The sequence below is a fragment of the Euprymna scolopes genome, chromosome 8, assembly GCF_053919585.1.
Source record: "Euprymna scolopes isolate OS-2025 chromosome 8, ASM5391958v1, whole genome shotgun sequence".
Lineage (NCBI taxonomy): Eukaryota > Metazoa > Mollusca > Cephalopoda > Sepiida > Sepiolidae > Euprymna > Euprymna scolopes.
The window spans coordinates 159,174,800-159,197,235 of NC_136489.1; the positions used below are offsets into that span (position 1 = coordinate 159,174,800).

Sequence of the window (22,436 nt, forward strand, 5' to 3'; positions counted from 1 at the left end):
TTTATATGCCGCATAAAGCAATGAAAAACATACTAAACGTCGATTCATAATCAGAAAAATATATCTAAATAGATTAATATGCCGCATAAAGCAATGAAAAACATGCTAACGGTCGATTCATAATTAGAAAAAAAATATCTAAAAAGATTTATATGCCGCATAAAGCAATGAAAAACATGCTAATCTTCGATTCATAATAAGAAAAATGAATCTAAATAGATTTATATGCCGCATAAAGCAATGAAAAACATGCTAGACCGTCGATTCGTAATTAGAAAAATTAATCTAAATAGATTAATATGCCGCATAAAGCAATGAAAAACATACTAACCGTCGATTCATAATTAGAAAACAAAATCTAAATAGATTAATATGCCGCAGAAAGCAATGAAAAACATGCTAACCGTCGATTCATAATTAGAAAAATAAATCTTAATAGATTTATATGCCGCATAAAGAAATGAAAAACATGCTAACCGTCGATTCATAATTAGAAAAATGAATCTAAATAGATTAATATGCCGCATAAAGCAATGAAAAATATGCTGACCGTCGATTCATAATTAGAAAAATGAATCTAAATAGATTTATATGCCGCATAAAGCAATGAAACATATGATGACCGTCGATTCATAATTAGAAAAATGAATCTAAATAGATTAATATGCCGCATAAAGCAATGAAACATATGCTGACCGTCGATTCATAATTAGAAAAATAAATCTAAATAGATTAATATGCCGCATAAAGCAATGAAAACATACTAACCGTCGATTCATAATTAGAAAAAAAAAATCTAAATAGATTTATATGCCGCATAAAGCAATGAAAAATATGCTGACCGTCGATTCATAATTAGAAAAATGAATCTAAATTGATTTATATGCCGCATAAAGCAATGAAAAACATGCTAACCGTCGATTCATAATTAGAAAAATGAATCTAAATAGATTAATATGCCGCATAAAGCAATGAAAAATATGCTGACCGTCGATTCATAATTAGAAAAATGAATCTAAATAGATTTATATGCCGCATAAAGCAATGAAAAATATGATGACCGTCGATTCATAATTAGAAAAATGATTCTAAATAGATTTATATGCCGCATAAAGCAATGAAACATATGCTGACCGTCGATTCATAATTAGAAAAATGAATCTAAATAGATTAATATGCCGCATTAAGCAATGAAAAACATGCTAACCGTCGATTCATAATTAGAACAATTAATCTAAATAGATTTATATGCCGCATAAAGCAATGAAAAACATGGTAACTGTCGATTCATAATTAGAAAAATTAATCTAAATAGATTAATATGCCGCAAACAGCAATGAAAAACATGCTAACCGTCGATTCATAATTAGAAAAATGAATCTAAATAGATTAATATGCCGCATAAAGCAATGAAAAATATGCTGACCGTCGATTCATAATTAGAAAAATGAATCTAAATAGATTAATATGCCGCAGAAAGCAATGAAAAACATGCTAATCGTCGATTCATAATTAGAAAAATGAATCTAAATAGATTAATATGTCGTATAAAGCAATCAAAAATATGCTAGACCGTCGATTCATAATTAGAAAAATGAATCTAAATACATTAATATGCCGTATAAAGCAATGAAAAACATGCTAGACCGTCGATTCATTATTAGAAAAATGAATCGAAATAGATTAATATGCCGCATAAAGCAATGAAAAACATGCTAGACCGTCGATTCATAATTAGAAAAATGAATCTAAATAGATTTATATGCCGCATAAAGCAATGAAAAACATGCTAACCGTCGATTCATAATTAGAAAAATGAATCTAAATAGATTTATATGCCGCATAAAGCAATGAAAAACATGCTAACTGTCGATTTATAATTAGAAAAATGAATCTAAATAGATTAATATGCCGCTAAAATCAATGAAAAACATGCGAGACCGTCGATTCATAATTAGAAAAATGAATCTAAATAGATTAATATGCCGCATAAAGCAATGAAAAACATGCTAACCGTCGATTCCTAATAAGAAAAATGAATCTAAATAGATTAATATGCCGCATAAAGCAATGAAAAACATGCTAACCGTCGATTCATAATTAGAAAAATAAATCTAAATAGATTAATATGCCGCATAAAGCAATGAAAAACATGATAACCGTCGATTCATAATAAGAAAAATGAATCTAAATAGATTAATATGCCGCATAAAGCAATGAAAAACATGATAACCGTCGATTCATAATTAGAAAAATGAATCTAAATAGATTAATATGCCGCATAAAGCAATTAAACATATGCTGACCGTCGATTCATAATTAGAAAAATGAATCTAAATAGATTAATATGCCGCAGAAAGCAATGAAAAACATGCTAATCGTCGATTCATAATTAGAAAAATTAATCTAAATAGATTAATATGCCGTATAAAGCAATGAAAAACATGCTAGACCTTCGATTCATAATTAGAATAATGAATCTAAATAGATTAAAATGCCGCATAAAGCAATGAAAAACATGCTAGACCGTCGATTCATAATTAGAAAAATGAATCTAAATAGATTAATATGCCGCATAAAGCAATGAAAAACATGCTAGACCGTCGATTCATAATTAGAAAAATGAATCTAAATAGATTAATATGCCGCATAAAGCAATGAAAAACATGCTAACCGTCGATTCCTAATTAGAAAAATGAATCTAAATAGATTAATATGCCGCATAAAGCAATGAAAAACATGCTAACCGTCGATTCATAATTAGAAAAATGAATCTAAGTAGATTAATATGCCGCATAAAGCAATGAAAAACATGCTAACCGTCGGTTCATAATTAGAAAAAAGAATCTAATATATTAATATGCCGCATAAAGCAATGAAAAACATGCTAGACCATCGATTCATAATTAGAAAAATGAATCTAAATAGATTAATATGTCGCATAAAGCAATGAAAAACATGCTAACGGTCGATTCATAATTAGAAAAATGAATCTAAATAGATTAATATGACGCATAAAGCAATGAAAAACATGCTAACCGTCGATTCATAATTAGAAAAATGAATCTAAATAGATTAATATGTCGCATAAAGCAATGAAAAACATGCTAATCGTCGATTCATAATTAGAAAAATGAATCTAAATAGATTAATATGTCGCATAAAGCAATGAAAAACATGCTAACGGTCGATTCATAATTAGAAAAATGAATCTAAATAGATTAATATGTCGCAAAAAGCCATGAAAAACATGCTAACGGTCGATTCATGATTAGAAAAATGAATCTAAATAGATTAATATGACGCATAAAGCAATGAAAAACATGCTAGACCGTCGATTCATTATTTGAAAAATGAATCTAAATAGATTAATATGACGCATAAAGCAATGAAAAACATGCTAACCGTCGATTCATGATTAGAAAAATGAATCTAAATAGATTAATATGACGCATAAAGCAATGAAAAACATGCTAACCGTCGATTCATGATAAGAAAAATAAATCTAAATAGATTTATATGCCGCATAAAGCAATGAAAAACATGCTAACGGTCGATTCATTATTTGAAAAATGAATCTAAATAGATTAATATGACGCATAAAGCAATGAAAAACATGCTAGACCATCGATTCATAATTAGAAAAATTAATCTAAATAGATTAATATGTCGCATAAAGCAATGAAAAACATGCTAACGGTCGATTCATAATTAGAAAAATGAATCTAAATAGATTAATATGTCGCATAAAGCAATGAAAAACATGCTAGACCGTCGATTCATAATTAGAAAAATGAATCTAAATAGATTAATATGCCGCATTAAGCAATGAAAAATATGCTAGACCGTCGATTCATAATTAGAAAAATGAATCTAAATAGATTAATATGCCGCAGAAAGCAATGAAAAACATGCTAGACCGTCGATTCATAATTAGAATAATGAATCTAAATAGATTAATATGCCGCATAAAGCAATGAAAAACATGCTAGACCGTCAATTCATAATTAGAAAAATGAATCTAAATAGATTAATATGCCGCATAAAGCAATGAAAAACATTCGAGACCGTCGATTCCTAATTAGGAAAATGAATCTAAATAGATTAATATGCCGCATAAAGCAATGAAAAACATGCTAGACCGTCGATTCATAATTAAAAAAGTGAATCTAAATAGATTAATATGCCGCATAAAGCAATGAAAACCATGCTAGACCGTCGATTCATAATTAGAAAAATGAATCTAAATAGATTAATATGCCGCATAAAGCAATGAAAAACATGCTAGACCGTCGATTCATAATTAGAAAAATGAATCTTAATAGATTAATATGCCGCATAAAGCAATGAAAAACATGCTAGACCGTCGATTCCTAATTAGAAAAATGAATCTAAATAGAATAATATGCCGCATAAAGCAATGAAAAACATGCTAGACCGTCGATTCATAATTAGAGCTTTATATTAAACTAGCAGTTCAGTCCGGCTTTGCTTAGGCCCTTTGTATTGTTTATAACTTTATGTGCATATATATATATATATATATATATATATATATATATATATATATATATATATATATATATATATATTTATATATATATATATATATATATATATTAAAATGTCTGACCTATGTTAAGGTAACCTACATTTTCAAGTGTTTAGGCCAAAAATTGGCGGAGGAGTTGTGTAGCGTCTGCAAAGGTAAACTCTTTCAACTTCGACTCTTGGAAGCCAAATTTTTACCCAAAAACTGATTTAAAATCTGCTGAATTTCTAAATACATTTTATGAAAAATTTCAAATGTGTAGACTAACAGTTAGCCGAATAGTTTGCTAAAGACCGTAAAGGTCAAATTATTTGAAGTTTGAACCCTTGGTAGCCAAATTCTCCCTCCCCCCCAAAAAAACGATTCAAATCTTGCCAAATGTCTGACTACATCTAATGCAAAATGTCAAATGTTTAGACCAAAATTTGGCTGAGAGTATTAAGATTCCGAATTATTTCCAATTTTTACTCTTTAACATTTATTGTTTTGTGCTCAAATCACGTTAAAAAGTTTGATCCATGTTCAAGTAACCTACATCTAAAATTTCAAGTGTTTAGACCCAAAATTGGCGGAGAGTTTTCAAAAGTCAGATCGTTGAACTTTGATCCCTTGACAGCCGAATTTCTGGCCGAAAAACGATAAAAAGATTTTTTTGTGTCAAATCTCGAGTCTTTAGACTGAAAATTGACAGGGTAATTTGGTAGAGAAATGTACACAGACAGACAGACAAACAGACAATTTCACTTTTATAGATATATAGATTGATGGTTTAATAAGGTTTAATTTGTTCTCACTTTTGCAATAAATAATAATCCATATAATTCCCTGATTGTGCATCAAATACCATAATACTTAGTTCGCTACATCTTATCATAATAAAAGTTCATACAAAATTTATATCAGATCGACCCGGTAATTTCCGATAAAAAATTAGAGTAAATGTGGTATAGTAGTGACTGATCTATTAATCTCTATTAATCATTGCCTTTGCATCAAACAGATACCACAATACATAGTTCGCTGCACCTATACAAAATTTCAGTTATATCGGCTCAATAGTTTTCGAGAAAAAAGTGGAATGGAGAAACAGAAAGGCAAGCAGGTTAAGATTAATATAATATGAATTATGTCAACGTTGATGTCACGGATTTACGAGAAAAAAAGTATTAAAATTCGAATTATTTCAACTGTCAACAAGGTGGAACGATACATTGTCGCTCTAGAAAAAACGACATGGTTCCATTTCTGATTGATGAAAATCGGTTTTCTGTATTTGTTGCAGACTATCTACTAGTTAGCCAGTTGTGTAGAACTCCGTAGGGCGATAGGAGCCTACTATCATGTCTGAAAGTGACACAATGTTCAACGAGCGATATTGGAGATGATCTCTACCGATCAAAGTTATGAAAACAGGACCATCGCCAGCACCTTCAAAAGGCATTCATAGATTGCTATGAATAACAGAGACGTGCCCAGGGCGATGAAAACAAAGTTTCCGGCCATGGTTATGGTCTTTGGTGTGGTTTCAAGTGAGGACCGTAGCATGCTACCTCACATCTTCGAAGAATGCTTGAAAGTCAACAAAAAGTGTACCTGGATGTGCTTAAGTGTGTGGTGATCCTCTGGTGCAATTAGGTGCCGCTGGCAGACCCTGGGTGTGGCAGCAGAACTTGGCCCCTGCCCACAAGTTCAAAGAGACCCAGGCTTGGTTTCAGAAAGAGCACTAGAGACTTTTTTACCTTTCTCTCACTGCTTCCCCTCGTCCCCGATCTTAACCTGCTGGAATACTTCGGTTGGTCATATGTCGAGAAGATCACCAACATGACCGCCAACAACACCAAAGTCAGCCTGATCGCCACCATCCGCCGAGTAATAGCCGAGGGCTCCCGCCGGCGCTTGTGAAAAAAGCATGTTCCCAGTTATGGACTCGTATCGAGGCGGTGATCGAAGCTGAAGGCGGCTGCATTGAATAGATGTCAGCTCTACTCCATAATCATGTTACCTGAATTGATTTTTTCAATAAAATTTTAAAAAAATAAAGCTCTAGTATTGTTTTCTTTAAGGCGACACCCTTATCGTATTATATAAGGCTGACTTTGGTATTGTTGGAGGTCATGTTGGTGATGTTCTCGACGTATGTCCCTGTATGCATTAACAAAGCAAATCAAAGAATTGTAAAAAAGGTGCCTTTATTTGTTATTATAAATCATATGAATAGTTTAATGAGGCTTTCGAATCAAACTGGCTTTATATAATTACCTGTAAAAAAACATAAATACATTTAAAAAAAAAAAAAAAAAAATATATATGCGAAGTCTCTCTATGTAATGTCTCTAAGCCTGTGTGTCTTCCCTAATAAGATCACCATCAGCTTTGATCTCGCTTTCTGTGAGTGTGTATTTCTTATCGAGTCCCTTGAGTTTGCATTCGACGATCTTAACCCTCTTCTTGGGAATGGCCGTATTGATATCCGATTCAACTTCGCCAATCGTGCGGATTGTTTCAAATCCTGAGATGATTTTTCCAAATACAACGTGCTTGCCATCTAACCATCGAGACTTATTAAGAATAATGAAGAACTGAGATCCGTTGGTGTCTTTTCCGTGGTTGGCCATGGACACGTACCCAGCAGCCTCGTGGCTCAAGATAAAGTTCTCATCGTTGAAAGTGTCCCCGTATATACTTCTACCGCCTGTACCATCTCCGACGGTGATGTCACCCATCTGAATGACGAAATCGGGAACGATTCTGTGGACGTAGCTATTTTTGTAGCGGAGGAGCTGGTTGCCTCTCTTGTAGCCCTTGGTAATCTGAGCGAAGTTCATGACGGTCATTGGAACGGTGTCACCGAACAGCGCGATTACGAACTCACCGGTGTAATCTTCACCGGGTCCTTCAAAGTTCTTGATTTCAATTTTGAACCAGGCTTCCTCTGTGACGGTGTGGTTCGATTGTTCCTCAGCGCCGAAGCAAATTGCGAGGCAGAGCAAAAAGGAGGTAGCTGAGATCAGTGCGTTCTTATACATAATGGTGTCTGAAAAAGATTTTAAAAAAACATACGTTAATATAAGAAAAACAACAGATATTTCACGAAATCTAATATATAAAAAAACTATATGTCTGTCTGTCTGTCTCCATATTTTCAAAGTCTATCTCCTTCGAAACTAAAAGTCGCAGAGCAACGTTAGGGGCTTCAAATGATTGAATCTTTTACAGACGGTTCTTTTATGGGCCTTTAGCCGGTCAAAATAGTTTTTAAGGGGTCAAAAACGGATCAAATTTGAAAGATATCACTATACATTTTGTACATTTATCTTAGTTTATTTTTAAGTTTAAATTTTTAATTTTTAATCAGTTCATAAGAGTGTCATGTTTATGCAGTAGTAACATCACTAGCTTTGAATGCTACAGGTTAGCTTTCGGTTTCGATTTTGGCTAATGGCACCGAAATACTTTCTTTCTTTTTACTTTTGAAATCACGACTTTACACCTCGAAGAATACCGAAGGATCAGTTGAAAAACATGTACTTTTGAAAGAAACATTTACGTTTTGTTTGATAGACATTTTGTATTCCTACACATCAACACATAAAAAAATAAAAGCAGACAAGGTATAAACATCTACAGTAGCGTTAAGGAACGGCCAGCCATTTTTTTTTTTAAATGGCTTCTTATCTATGAAAAAGGAGAACATTTTTTTTGGTGAATTTTCCAATGTTTAATAATGGTAGTTAAATAATTAAAAAAAAATTTTAATTTTTTTTTCGACTACATATTAGGTTTTTTTTTTTTTTTTACATATTAATAACTTTAATTAAATTACAGGTGCCCAAAAGTTAAGGAACGGGGGAAATTATTAATGAAAAAAAAAACAAAGAATCCTTTCAGTATTTAGTGAAAAGCCCCTTGTTTTCAATCACACTAGGCATCTTTTGCTGCAAAACAGAAAAAATCATTCACATGTTATAGGGGAGATATTATTCGAGGATTTTCTTATACATTCCCATAAATCATCAAGATTTTTGGGGGGAGGGGGTTCTGTGATCTTATCACCAATAATTTTCCAAACATTTTCAATTGGATTAAAGTCGGGGGTCTGAGCTGGCCAATCCATAAGACAAACATTGGATCTATTTAGCTCTTCTAAAACTATTTTTGCTTTATGGCACGATGCGTTGTCTTAGATAGAGATATCAATATCAGAAAGATTAGGAACCACATGTTCTCTAATGAATTCTCTGTACATTCGGGCTTTAACTTTTCCATGAATCCTCACAAAGGGGGCAGTTCCTTTTGAAGATATGCCCCATACCATTATACTGCCCCCACCAAATTTTATTGTACTATTAACGCACTTAGGGGACAGTATTTTTCCATTTTTCCCTCTTACATGTGGTCTTTTGACTGATCCGAAAAGATTGAATTGAGATTCATCACTAAAATGAACCTTTTCCCATTTTTGTTATGCCCAAAACAAATGTTTTTCGGTGAATAACAATCAGGCCATTTTATTTTTAATAGAAATTAAAGGCTTTCAGCGTGGACTTCTTGAAAATAATCAAACTTCGTTTAATCTTCGTGAGACTGTCGGGAAATTTTTTGTCCAGTTTCGGATGTAAAATTCCCGGATATCGAAGCCGAAGTTTTAAAGCGATCAGAACGAGATGATCGAGTGATTTTTCTCTCCTCCCTCTTAGTTGTTACTCGGGGTCGGCCCGATTTTTTCTTTTTAGTCAATGGTAAACCTTTCTTTTCTACTTTCAATAACCCGAAAAACAACGCTTTTAGACTTTTTTTCATCATAAGGTTAAAAAATGAGCTGTTTTTCTTGTATAGATAGAATTTTTTCGTATATTCGGAGTTGAAATTTTGTTAAGTTGTTATTAAAATTGATAAAGTTTGTATTAATTTTCCGCGTTCCTCAACTTTTGGACACCTGTAATTTTATTAAAGTTATTAATATGTAAAAAAAAAAAACTAATATGCATTCAAAATTAAAAATAATTTTTATTTTTATTTAACTACCATTATTAAACATTGGAAAATTCACCAAAAAAATGTTTTTTCATTTTTTTTTATAGGTATAGTTGGAAGCTACTAAAAATGATTGACCGTTCCTTAACTTTTGGACGCTACTGTATATAATTTTTGTATTAATTTTTTATCCACACACACACACACACACACACACACACACACACACACACACACACATATATATATATATATGTATATATGTGCATCTTCAAAAGATGTTGCTACAAGAGCAGCGTCGTCAGTAAAAAGTAAATCACGAATTATTTCAGTACAAAGATGAGTCCTGGGTTTGAACCGCTGCTGGTTGAATGGTCCAGCAGATGACCGGAATTGAAACTTGCTGTCAGTGTCAATTTCATATCTCATCATGAAGGAAAAGAACAGAGCAAATATCACCGGTTCTATTACATACCCTTGTTTGGTCCAATTTGTAACATTTGACATCATGACATTTGGCACAGCAGTAGACTTCATTTCCTTTATGAAACGAGATGATCACCTTGAGCAGATTTCCCGGTTTCTCGGTATGCCAAGCTTCCATAGAACCTTTCAAAGAGGATCATGGTTCACAGTGTCAAAGGCTTTCGTCAAGTCGACAAACACTATACAAAGTTCCTGATTTTTCTCTCGAACTTTCTCTGCAACTTGGCTCTCTCTCTCTCTCTCTCTCTCTCTCTCTCTCTCTCTCTCTCTCTCTCTCTAGATATATATATATATGTATGTATATATATATATATATATATATATATACTTAAGAATAAAATTATCCAACAATCAACTTGTATGGAAACCTGTGATTATAAGATTTACAAAATATTACTGACGGTAATATTCTATAAGTACTATCCCACCTAAATAAGAATTGCTCGATATACAAGATAGAGCAAATAAATCTATATATAAACCTAGATATATATTAAAAAAAAAAACTTTTTTACCGGACTATAATATAAACAAAGGAAATTTGCTCCAAGAAAATGCCTAAGTTAAATCATTACATTGTGATGTGGATTACTCAAAATACAGTTTGGATCATTTTACCACACTGGTTTCAAAGACATTCACTTGGGATTTTACCATGCAATTTGGATGTGAATTTTTATATCCTTTTCATTAACTTCCCTTACTCTATGGCTTTTAATTACTCAATCAATTTTTAACTGTGATTTTCCATGTCTTACTGACTTTAGCAAATAAGGTGTAAACCATTATAACTATTTGCTGATATTTTCTCCTCTGAAGAGATGATAGATATCGAAATCCTATAGGATAAGGAGTTAAATACATCTAAATAAAAATCTTTTGACCTGAAACTCAAACATTTCGCGTCATAAATTTTTACATTCGTTTAATGACTAAAATTATATATATATATATATATATATATATATATATTGCTGTACATATATATATATATATATATATATATATATATTTCTATCGAAATATATTTTTCTTATTATATATCAATCCTTATATAAGAAGCTCAATGTGAATACAGAGCAATATATAGATTAAATGACAAAACTTTATATTCCAAAATACATGATGTTGACAATTTTATATTTTATTACTTTACATCAATTGATCCTTACAGTTCTTGACAGTATCTGTTTCGTAACGCAAAATCAATCACTTAATTATTATATCAATTAGTGAAGCTATTATGCCCTTAATTCATCAGAAGAAATAGCAAAAATCAATCCATTAAAAGGAATTAAAATGTGATACCACATGGTGAGAATCCGAAAATTTGGAAGAGAAGCTTCAGTTACTTTTATATTTTATCCTTACGCCATCTAGGATTTTAATTAAAAAAAGTCCACTCTCTTGCCACAGTCGATTGAAAATTTCTTGGGGCGACTAAAAGTCGTAAATCACTCGCCCGCCAGTCGACCCTCAAATATGCGGTGACTTAGAATACTTATGTCTCATCATTTGTGAATTCTTTCATCTCTAGCCGTGAAACCGTGGGGATATCGTATTGAAAAAAAGAGTGGTCACGTTAAAGGTCAACAAGAAGTCAAATTTACACATTCGGCGTGTAGTCAAAATGTCGCCTTCATTTAGCTCTCTGATTTTGAAATTCATTTGGAAAAAAAATTCTTCGACGCTACAACTACATACACTTCATGCTTACAAAAGTAAAGACAAAAATTTGAAAGAGGGGAACAAAACGTATCTTCCGTCAAGCATCCAAAGAAATGATTCTTATTTCTATGGAATAATAATATGAATGATGCTATATAAAGAAACTGGTGTTGTATTTTAACGTTTTTTTAATGTTTACTGAAATGTTTGTAGTAACAAAATAGTTGATTTACAAGAGTTAAACAAATATTTTCTTATTATACACACGGTAATTTCTTGAATTGTTGTAAAATTATTTACTATTATTGACTAAACAAAAACATAAAGTCGGACGAGTAAAAATATTTGGGGGCGATATATATATATATATATATATATATATATATATATATATATATATATATATATATATAAAGGCTGTGTGTTGCATAGTGATTTATGAATTTTTACCATGGTAACGTCGACTTATACAAGTTCTGAGTCTGCAATATTCGAATTTAATTGGATGGTGTATATTAGTGTGAATCTACATAAGTATATGAACGGTTTATATATAAGTATACGAACGGTTTATATATATATATATATATATATATATATATATATATATATATATATATATATAAACCGTTCGTATACTTATGTAGATTCACACTAATATACACCATCCAATTAAATTCGAATATTGCAGACTCAGAACTTGTATAAGTCGACGTTACCATGGTAAAAATTCATGTGTGTGTGTGTGTGTGTGTGTGTGTGTATATAAGCCGTTCATATACTTATATAGATTCACACGTTCGCATATGCCAAAGAATATATACCCATTCTCATAAACGTATATTCTTACATCTTCAAACAAACGTATGTAAAATAAAAACGTTGATATGCTTGAACGTACACACACACACACACACACACACACACACACACACACACACACACACAACGTGTATATAAAAACATGTCTATCCTAGGCTGCATACATACACGCGCGCATAAACACACGCGCGAATGTAATCAAATACCCCTTTCCTTTAGATTTATCGCGTTCGTATGTCTCTACCCGACCAAACAACTTCGTCTTCTCGCTCGGCTTCCGACGACGAAACTCAGTCCTTCCATCTTTCCACGTTTTGTTTTCCCCTCTGATCATCTTTCTTTCCCGCGGTTTCAGACATCAAACGCAGTTAATTTTTACGCGACTGAATTTTATTTATTGGCAACAAGGAAGTCGCACAGCATCGGTTCATCCACGGTTAGCAGGTGTGCCATCTGAGTTGAAAGGGGGGGGGGCAACCGGAGAAAACGAAACATACAGTTCTGTGCCATGTATGCACGGACATAACCTAATAACCTTGTGCATTAAGGGTGGATACGAATGTCTCGCAATTTTAACGGTTTCAAATATATAACAGGTTTGGATTCTAAACATGTTTATATACACATATTTGAGTCCATATATATATATATATATATATATATATATATATATATATATATATATATATATATATATATATACTAGCAAAAGTACCCGTCGTTGACTGGGTTCAAAAACACCCTGCAGAAAATGGACTCTGATTTATGAAAGTATGATAGCTTATGAAAAGGAAGGGTTGTAAAGAGATAGCTTCGAATTGGGAGGTATCAAGACCAAAGCAAAATATGATGAAAGTAAAAATAAAATAGATAAACCCCATAATTTTGGATTCTAAACATGTTTATATACACATATTTGAGTCCATTTGGGACAAAGCAAACAAAAAAGCGACCGTAATAGAGGTCAGTGTACCCAATGATACAGGGCTTAACAGAGTTGAGAGGGAAAAGATAACAAAGTATCAAGGACTTATGTATGATATGAAACGAAATTGGAAATTAAAAGACGTTTCAATTATACCAGTCATCATAGGAGCAACTGGGCTTATGAAAAAGAACTTTAAAAAGTACATAGCAAGCATACCCGGTGAACCAAGTGCAAGTGAAATACAAACGATTGCACTAAAAGGGACGGCTAGAATCCTGAAAAGATCTCTTGGTTGGACTCACTAAAATAGGGGTAAATGTCAGACATCTGGTTGGATGTCCCATCCCCTAGAAGAAAAAGTTTAAGAAAAATGAAAAAAAAAAGTTATATATATATATATATATATATATATATATATATATATATACTAGCAAAAGTACCCGTCGTTGACTCGGTTCAAAAACACCCTGCAGAAAATGGACTCTAATTTATGAAAGTATGATAGCTTATGAAAAGGAAGGGTTGTAAAGAGATAGCTTCGAATTGGGAGGTATCAAGACCAAAGCAAAATATGATGAAAGTAAAAATAAAATAGATAAACCCCATAATTTATTATTCCATACCTGTTCACACTGAAACACTTATCACAATATTCTGTGGATCTATATTAAAAAAAACATTGTTAAACTTTGTGACATATTTCCATTCTATGGAGGTCAGGTTCGAACGGACACGCCGTAATGTTATTATATCATATTTCTTCAAACTGAAACATAATTATCAAAGTATACTTATGCAAATAGATATGAAAAGTCTTTATTAAAGTGTGTGCCTATTTCCATTCTATGGAGGCCAGGCGCGAATGCAGACCCCACAATTTTATTATACCATCCCTATTTAAGTTAAAACATACTTATCAAAATATGCTTATGTACATCTATATAAAAAACACTTGTAAACGTTTTTTTTTTAATTAAGAGTCCATTTTCTGTGGGCTGTTTTGGAACCCAGTCAATGACGGGTACTTTTGCTAGTATATATATATATATATATATATATATATATAGATAGAGAGAGAGAGAGAGGGAGGGAGGGAGAGAGAGAGAGAATGAAGACATCTAAGACTTCTCATGGGCAACTATGTAACACATCCGCAGGGATTCATCAGGCTAATTGAATGGATTTTTAGTATTTAAGTTTTTCACGCATGGCTGATTTTTTTTTTATTAGTCAATGTTAGTTTATTAAACTCTAACTAATTTAATTTATAAAACAATCAATAATAAAATCCGTGGAATTAGTTTGACGATTCCCTGCAGGATATAGCAAAGGCGTCGTTGGGTAGTAGTATAATTGTTATTACTATAACTACTAACGTTAATATGTGTGTGTGTGTGTGTGTGTGTGTGTGTGTGTGTGTGTGTGTGTGTGTGTCCAACCACACCCCTCCTGAGTCGACATTGTTAAATACCAGTGGCAAGTATAGTGCATGTTCGGGACGACTGGAGACAAATGCTGAGATAAGCGGAGAGCACATACAGCGCCTGGTCACCCATCTGATACTAACCAGGCTCAACGTTGCTTAACTTCGGTGATCTGATGAGAAGCTGTGCGTCAACGCTGTGTATTAACATGTTTTATTCTTTTAAATCGGCGACGATCGTAATCGACTGCGCCGGTTTACATAAAGTATATGTAAATAAAGTATATGTAAATAAAGTATATTTAAATATAATACATTTAAAAAATAAACGTAAATATGTTATTAAAAATATATTAACGAAAATATATTAATATTTTGCCTAAAAGTAATCGGTTTTAAAGAATAGCAGAAGTATTGTATCCATTTTGTGCTGTCATATCTCAATTGACAGACCAGCCGCCATGTTTGAAACTTAGGGTCTGGTTTTATGCACCATTACCACAAGTTTCAGCGGACATCTCTTTGTGTATGTCTTTTTTTTTTTTACAAGACAGTCACCACTTATCAAGGGCCGAAGGCAACTAAAGGATAATGGTTAATAAATGTAAGGTGGTAGTGTAGTAATCGAAAATGGTGTTGATTGGGTAGAATTTGATTATTTATGGGGACGGTTCAGCAAGAATTTGTTTACATTAGACTTTAGTTAATGTAAGATTTCCTTCTATATATAAAATGATGAAGGTGTTAGTGTTGAGCAATGTTTGTAGGCCATACTTGTCCAGGATTTTTGGTAGAATCGTCACGATTTGTCTATCAAAGAACGAAGTCAACGTTCCTTTTATCATTGCTTTTTACAGATGGTGTGTCTCTGGGCCAAACGTGTGCCCAGCGGGCCATGAAACATGTGGCAGGATGCCTTTGTTTAGGTTCCGCTTGTTCTAGCTATGGCGCTCGCCATCCACACATGTGTTCCACATATCTTTGCAGTTCCTTTGGCGTTCCTTACTTTCCTCTTTCATTTTCTTGCGTTTGCTTTTCTTCAAAAGTTCAACTTTGTAAAACACGTAGTTTAGACGATTTCCTTTTTCTCCTCTTTATTTTCCCCCTCCTTTTTGCAACAATGCTACTGTGGATAAAGAAGTATTTATCGTGATTTTTACTATCATAATTATCTTATGCTTCGTCGTGTCCGTATTCTGCTCGCGTCCTCCAGGGATTTATTGGAGTAAAAGAAAAAGAGAGGCGTGGTCTTTTCTTCTTCCTCTTTCTTCTCCTCCTCCTCCTCCTCCTTGTTGTTGTTGTTCTTCTTCTTCTTCTTGTTCTTCTTCCTCCCCTTTCTTATTCTCTTTTTCTCCTTCTCATCCTCCTTCTTCTTCTTCTTCTTCTTCTTCTTCTTCCTCCCCTTCTTTTTCTTCCTTCCCTTTCTTCTTCTTCCTCCCCTTTCTTCTTCTCTTTTTCTCCTCTTCCTCCTCCTCCTTCTTCTTCTTTCTATCTTTCCTGTATCTTCCATTGTCCCTCTTCTCCTTTCTTTCTTCTTTTTTTTTCAACATTTTCTTCTTTCTATCATTTCTGCATATTTCATTGTCCCTTTTTTTTCTTTCTTTTCTTCTTTCTTTTCTTTCTTTCTTTTTTTTTCTTTCTCCCTTTTCTGTATCTTTCATTGTCCCACCTTCTCTTTTTTTATTTTCCTCCTTTTTTTTGTGTTTCTACTTTTTCTGTGCCATTAATTGTCTCTTTCTTTTTTCTTTTTTCTTTCCTTTTCTTCTTTTTCTTCATTTATCTTAGCTAGTGCGCTTCAGCATCAATTAAGCAGAGAGATGTATGCCATAAAGAAAATCCGTTTCATACTGTAAACAAGATGAACATTATATGAAAAAGTAAAGCAACTATCTCCCAATTAACAGTTACGTAATTCATTCTAAGTTTTATTGCTGCAAAGCATATCTAGTTTATACTATAATACGAATAATATATTTAGCTAGTAGATAAAGTATAGACAGTCTTGTTATCAGTTGTCTACAAAATTAATGTGCTCGGCATTTTTTTTTTTATCGATCGTTGTAACTTTTATCAAAAAGAATAAAATATAACTCGATTTAATTCATTCCAGAAAATACTTTGTTTGACTCTGAATTATTTTAAGAAAGAAATTTAATTCCAAATTCGTTCATACAGACGTACTTCTCGTTGGTGGAATTAAAAGATAATATTTGAGAAAAACACCACAGTTAAATATCGTAATAGAAATTGCATGTAGATACAACATTCTACCTCCAATTCCACTCTTTACTTAGCTATCTTTATCAGTAGATAAATTACATTCTGTGTGTGTGTGTGTGTCTCTCTCTCTCTCTCTCTGTCTCTCTCTCTCTCTCTCTCTCTATCATATCTTTTTTTTTGTATTCATATTTTCAAACTTATCTCCTTTGAAACTAAAAGTCACATAGCGACGCTAGGGATCTCAAATGATTGACTTTTTTTACAGGCCGTTTTTTATGGGTCTTTAGTCGGTTAAAATATTTTGTAAGGAGTCAAAAATGAGTCAAAGTCAAAAATGAGTCAAAGTCAAAAATGAGTCAAAGTCAAAAATGAGTCAAAACTGAAAAAAAGAAATCATTATAAATTTTCTACATTCGTCTTAGTTTATTTTTAATTTTTAATCAATTCATAGGCGTGTCACGTTGGCACAGTGGTAACGTCACCAGCTTTGAATGCTACAGTTTCGGTTTCGATTCTAGCAGTTCACTTCTTGTAAGTAAAAAACATTAACAAAAAATATATACTTCAGCCGAGATCGAAACTTAAACCTAAAGATAGAGAGTCAAGTACGATAACGATTAGGCGAGCTTGGCACGTTTCAAATCTTATTTTTCCACAAGGAATATGTCACGTGCACCATTCATGCATGCGCGTTTGTGAAACAGTTGACAAACAGATAAAAATGCGATCATCTCAGCATGTAAGAATTTTTCAATTTTGACTCATAGCAGTCCTTTTTTCGGATCAAACCGATTAAGAAATGTTCCCCATGACTGAATACCCTATATACCAAATTTCAAGTCTGTAAATTCAAAAATCCGTTAGGTATATAGGTTGAGAAGTGTCCTTATTCACACATATTCACACTTTTATGGACATATAGATATATTCAGTCTTAGAATTCATGATGGCTATTAAGTTTGATGTCAGACAGTTTTTTGAATATACCAGATGCGTTTTTATACCCTTAATATTTCTCGAGATATTCAATGCCAAAAGGTGGCCAAAACTCTTGGAACATTCTGCATATTGAATAAGAACAGTTACCCATAAGTTTTCATCATCAGCATCATCAGCATCATCAATCATCATCATCATCATCAGTAGCATAGCGGCATCATCAGCAGCATCATCATCAGCAGCATCATCAGCAGCAGCAGTATCATCACCATTAGCATCATCTTATTCGGCACCATCATCATCATCATCATCATCATTATTAGTAGTAGACGTAGTAGTAAAAATTTGGCTACCTAATAGTATATGCAAGTATGTAAGGGGTACTTCATGCTAAATTCGGTGCAATTCTGACAATATCTTTTTAGCCCGTAAGTGTTGATTTTTTTTTAGTAGTCATCATCAGGAGTCGCATCTTCCGCTTCCGGTTCGGATTGCGAACCCACGTGACTTATTTTTCGCCATTCCTTCCCATCCAGGGCAAGTTGGTGGATGGACACCAAACTGTTAAGAGATATCCAATCAAAAACATTTTCACTCCACCTTCGCCTTGGCTTTCCTCTGTCTCTTTTGCTTTCTAACATACACTCAAAGCATAACTTTGACAAACCAGTGGTTGATTTTTTAATATGGCTAAAACGTTTTAAGGGGTTTTACTTTTAATTTTATCAAATAGAGAGGGTAGGGAATTAGTTTCACGGGGGGGATTATGTGATTTTGAAACCTCAATGCGATTGGCAAGTTGTTTAGTCCATGTGATACAATAAAGGCCACATAAAACTATTGGGATGACATAAATTAAATAAACTTTTACTTTAACAGTTATTGGCATTTTTTTACATAGGCATCACCACTTATCAAGGGCCAAAGGCCACTCAAGGATAAGGGTTAATGAGTGGACAGTAGTCAATTAAGTGGAATGGCTCATCAAGAACTTGTTTATGTTGAACTTGAAGACAACCATATTATAGTCAGCTGGAAAGCAGGCAAACGGAAGATAGTTGCACAGGCGTGCAGTTCTAAGAAAGAATATTTTTTCCATGGAATCTACGGTTAGGTTTAGGCAGAGAGTGGGGAGATTATTGATAGCGTTTTCAGCTAGATGAGTGTTTCTTGTGGAAGTTTGGCGAGGGGGGGTCACAGACTTGAGCTCAGTCGAGCACTTACCATTAAAATAACGATAAAGCAGAGACAAACTCGCAACATCTCTTCTGTGAGAAAAGGGTTGGAGGGAAGAGAAAAGAACATCTCCTATGAGGCTACACAGTCTATTTTGAATTCTATCAAGGCAGGATAAGTCCTTTCTAGCAGCTCCTCCCGAGATGTGGAAACAGTACTCCATCCTTGGACGTACCTAGCTCTTATATAGATAGAGAATTGCATCAACAGTGAGATATCTACTGGATCGATAGAAGGTTCCCAGCATTTTTCCAGCGGCCTTGGCAACAGATTAGATGTATATGTTTCATTTTAGATCAGGAGTAAAGGTCAAGCCCAGAAGCTTTTCAAAACATGAGACGTCTCCAAGACGAGAGCATTCATTTCAATTGATGCCAGATGGGGATCAGAGCGCTGATGATGTAAAGGTAAAAGCTTGGTTTTAGATGCATTAAAAGTAACCAGCCACCTCTTTCCCCATTGTACATCATGCTCAAGATCAGAGGAGAGAGAATCGGAGAGAACTTGATCGTTTACGGTCTTTGACGTGCTTCCATAGATGGTAGTGTCATCAGCATAAATGTCTACAAATGATTCTTTTTTGATTTTAGAATATATTTGGAAAGCTGCCCAACCCAGCCGGATTCTGTGTTTCAATGTCGTCTCATGATCACCGGAGAAAATCAATGTATGCCCTAAATAAATACATTGGATGACCTGTTTGATGGGTGTAGTGTGGATAGTCATGTTTAGGTTAAACTGTGATTTAGTTGTAGACATACATTCTGTTTTACAAACTTTGGTCAATTTTAGACAAAACCCCTGTCAACAAAAACTATATCAATCTTGTAAATTCACTTTACGACGGATCATTATAAAAATTGACCTGGGGTTTAACTTTGCTCGTAAACGTCAAAAACATGTCAAGCAAGGAGATATGCTTTCCTGTTCTGTGTTGTACTAGCTTTTGTTATGCTTAAGACAGAAAAGACTTGCCAAGGCGGTTTTTCTATGTCCTCTTCAACCTCTCCTATACTGATGAAATCGCTCTTGTTAATGAATGCAAACATACGCTTCAAGTCTTTGTTAATGTAACAGCAAAGAATCCAAAGGAAATAGGATTAGAAATAAACCTAGAGAAAGCAAAATGTATGTCTGGTGCAAAGAGTCGTAGTTATTTTCACACTTTAGATATCTCAAAGATAATTAACATGTAATTGAATTCTATATTATTTTAATTGGAATTCATTATTGAGATGAGTATTATTTATTAATTTATTTATTGCGGACTATTATCCTCTTCTTTATTAGTTGTTGTTTCACGACGTTTCAGCCAACTATTCCTCTGGCCTTCGTCAGGTGGTAACCGCGACGGATAGGAACTTCGAATCTCCTAACTGCATTCTCAGCAATCACTGCCATTCGTAGTTATTGTCATCTCACCACGCTTTGGCCAAGTAAACCTCTGGCCGGCTTTGGGTAGGATTGAAATCGCTATCTTCAAACAATGCTCATCTGGAACCGTAGAGATTCAACGTTTCTATCAACTGCGCCATGGGCCCCGAAGGGCGATAAATAAAGTGGATTTATAAGATCAAAAATCCAACCTTGATCGTCCTTCGGCGCCCGTGGCGCAGTTGATAGAGACGTTGAATCTCTACGGTTCCAGATGAGCATTGTCTGAAGATAGCGGTTTCAATCCTACCCAAAGCTGGCCAGAGGTGAGACGACAACAACTATGGAAGCCAGTAATTGCTGAGAATGCAGTCAGGAGATTCGGATGTTCCTATCCCGTCGCGGTTACCACCTGACGAAGGCCAGAGAAATAGTTGGCCGAAACGTCGTGAAACAACAACTAATAAAGATGAGAATAATAAAGTTGAATTCTGTTGAGTATTTTCTAAGCCTTTAAGTGACCAACACTCAGCCATACAGATAAACAGTGAACAATAATATAGAAACTGAACAAATTTTGTAATGTTGTAATTCTTGATGAACCGCCCGCTTAAGTAATCCAATTTACCAAATTTCCACTACTAACGATTACTACGATATTATTCCATTGACTAGTGTACACTCAATAACCCTTATCCTCGAGTGGCCTCCGGGCCTTGATAAGGGGCGACTCCTATATATATATATATATATATATATAGTGCATATGAGCACGTGGGAAAATACCAGCAGCAGCGAAGGTTGGCTCGCTTGCGAAAAAATTATAAGTAGTCGAAAAACACGAATATGCGAACTAGGAAGTGTGCGCGAGAAGAAAAAAGGAAAAAAAAAGGAGAAGAAATGAACCAAGTCGTCAGAAAGAAACAGAGTTGACGTCGAAGAAAATGGACGTGTAATGTCGAAGGTGAGAAATGGCCAGTGTGAGGTTGGAGAAGAAACCATGTGGTCAGAATGAAACAAAGACGACGTTGAAGAAAATAGACGTGGCAAGTCGAAGGCTTTCCCCCCGCTAAAATCCAAATATTAAGTTTTGCAAAGTCGAATGGTTGGCTGTGGCCGGCGTAAGGTCGGAGAAGAAAAGTGTACACTGGGCGAGATAGACGATGGCGAAAGACTTTTGATTGGTGTCGAGACGGGAGAGTACAGTAAAAAAAAAATCTGTTTAAAACTTATTTATTTATTTATTTATTTATTTCCTTTGTTTTGTTTTGTTTTTTTGCAACGTTAGAATGTCTCATTGCGCAAATTCACGATTTGTTTTTTGGTTTTTATAGCATTTCATTTCGCGGAATCGTTGTAAAAACCTCGTTGGTGGTTTTCCACTTTGTCGCTTAATGTTTCGTTTATGTTATCGAGTATTTTTACCCCCACTAATTGTGTCTATTTCCGTTTTTGGAGGATTTATTAGTTCTGCGTGGAAGTTTTGTTTTGAAGTTTTCTTTCTGGTCCTTAAATGTAATATATGTTTGTGTTTAAATGTAATATATGTTTGTGCTTACCGTAATTTATTTGTCCTGTCATCTAGTTTATAACTTTTGCTATGTGTAGATGTGTCTGCGAATTATAACATACTTACTTCCCCATACATTATAATTATATGTATACTAAAATGGGTTCCCGGCGTTGCCCGGGTGTTTGGAGGTGTGTGCTGCGCAAAAAAAAAAAAAAACAAGAAAACAAAAAAAGGGTCAATTTTTTAAGCTTTGACTCCTATTATGACCCTTAAAATTTATAGTTTTGGGCTCTAACCAAGT

The 22,436-nt window shown here is 33.8% G+C and overlaps 1 protein-coding gene across 2 annotated transcripts in view; it reads right to left on the reverse strand.

Annotated features, from left to right (window-relative positions):
• Positions 1–6,724: 6,724 nt before the first annotated feature.
• Positions 6,725–22,436, reverse strand: part of LOC145283866 (uncharacterized) — a 44,501-nt gene continuing 28,789 nt past the window's right edge. For both annotated transcript variants that reach the window (XM_080132974.1, XM_080132975.1), the window contains one exon: positions 6,725–7,586. In XM_080132974.1, coding sequence (XP_079989100.1) covers positions 6,886–7,578 — 693 coding nt within the window. In that variant the 5' untranslated portion in view covers positions 7,579–7,586 and the 3' untranslated portion in view covers positions 6,725–6,885. The remainder of the gene's footprint in view (positions 7,587–22,436) is intronic.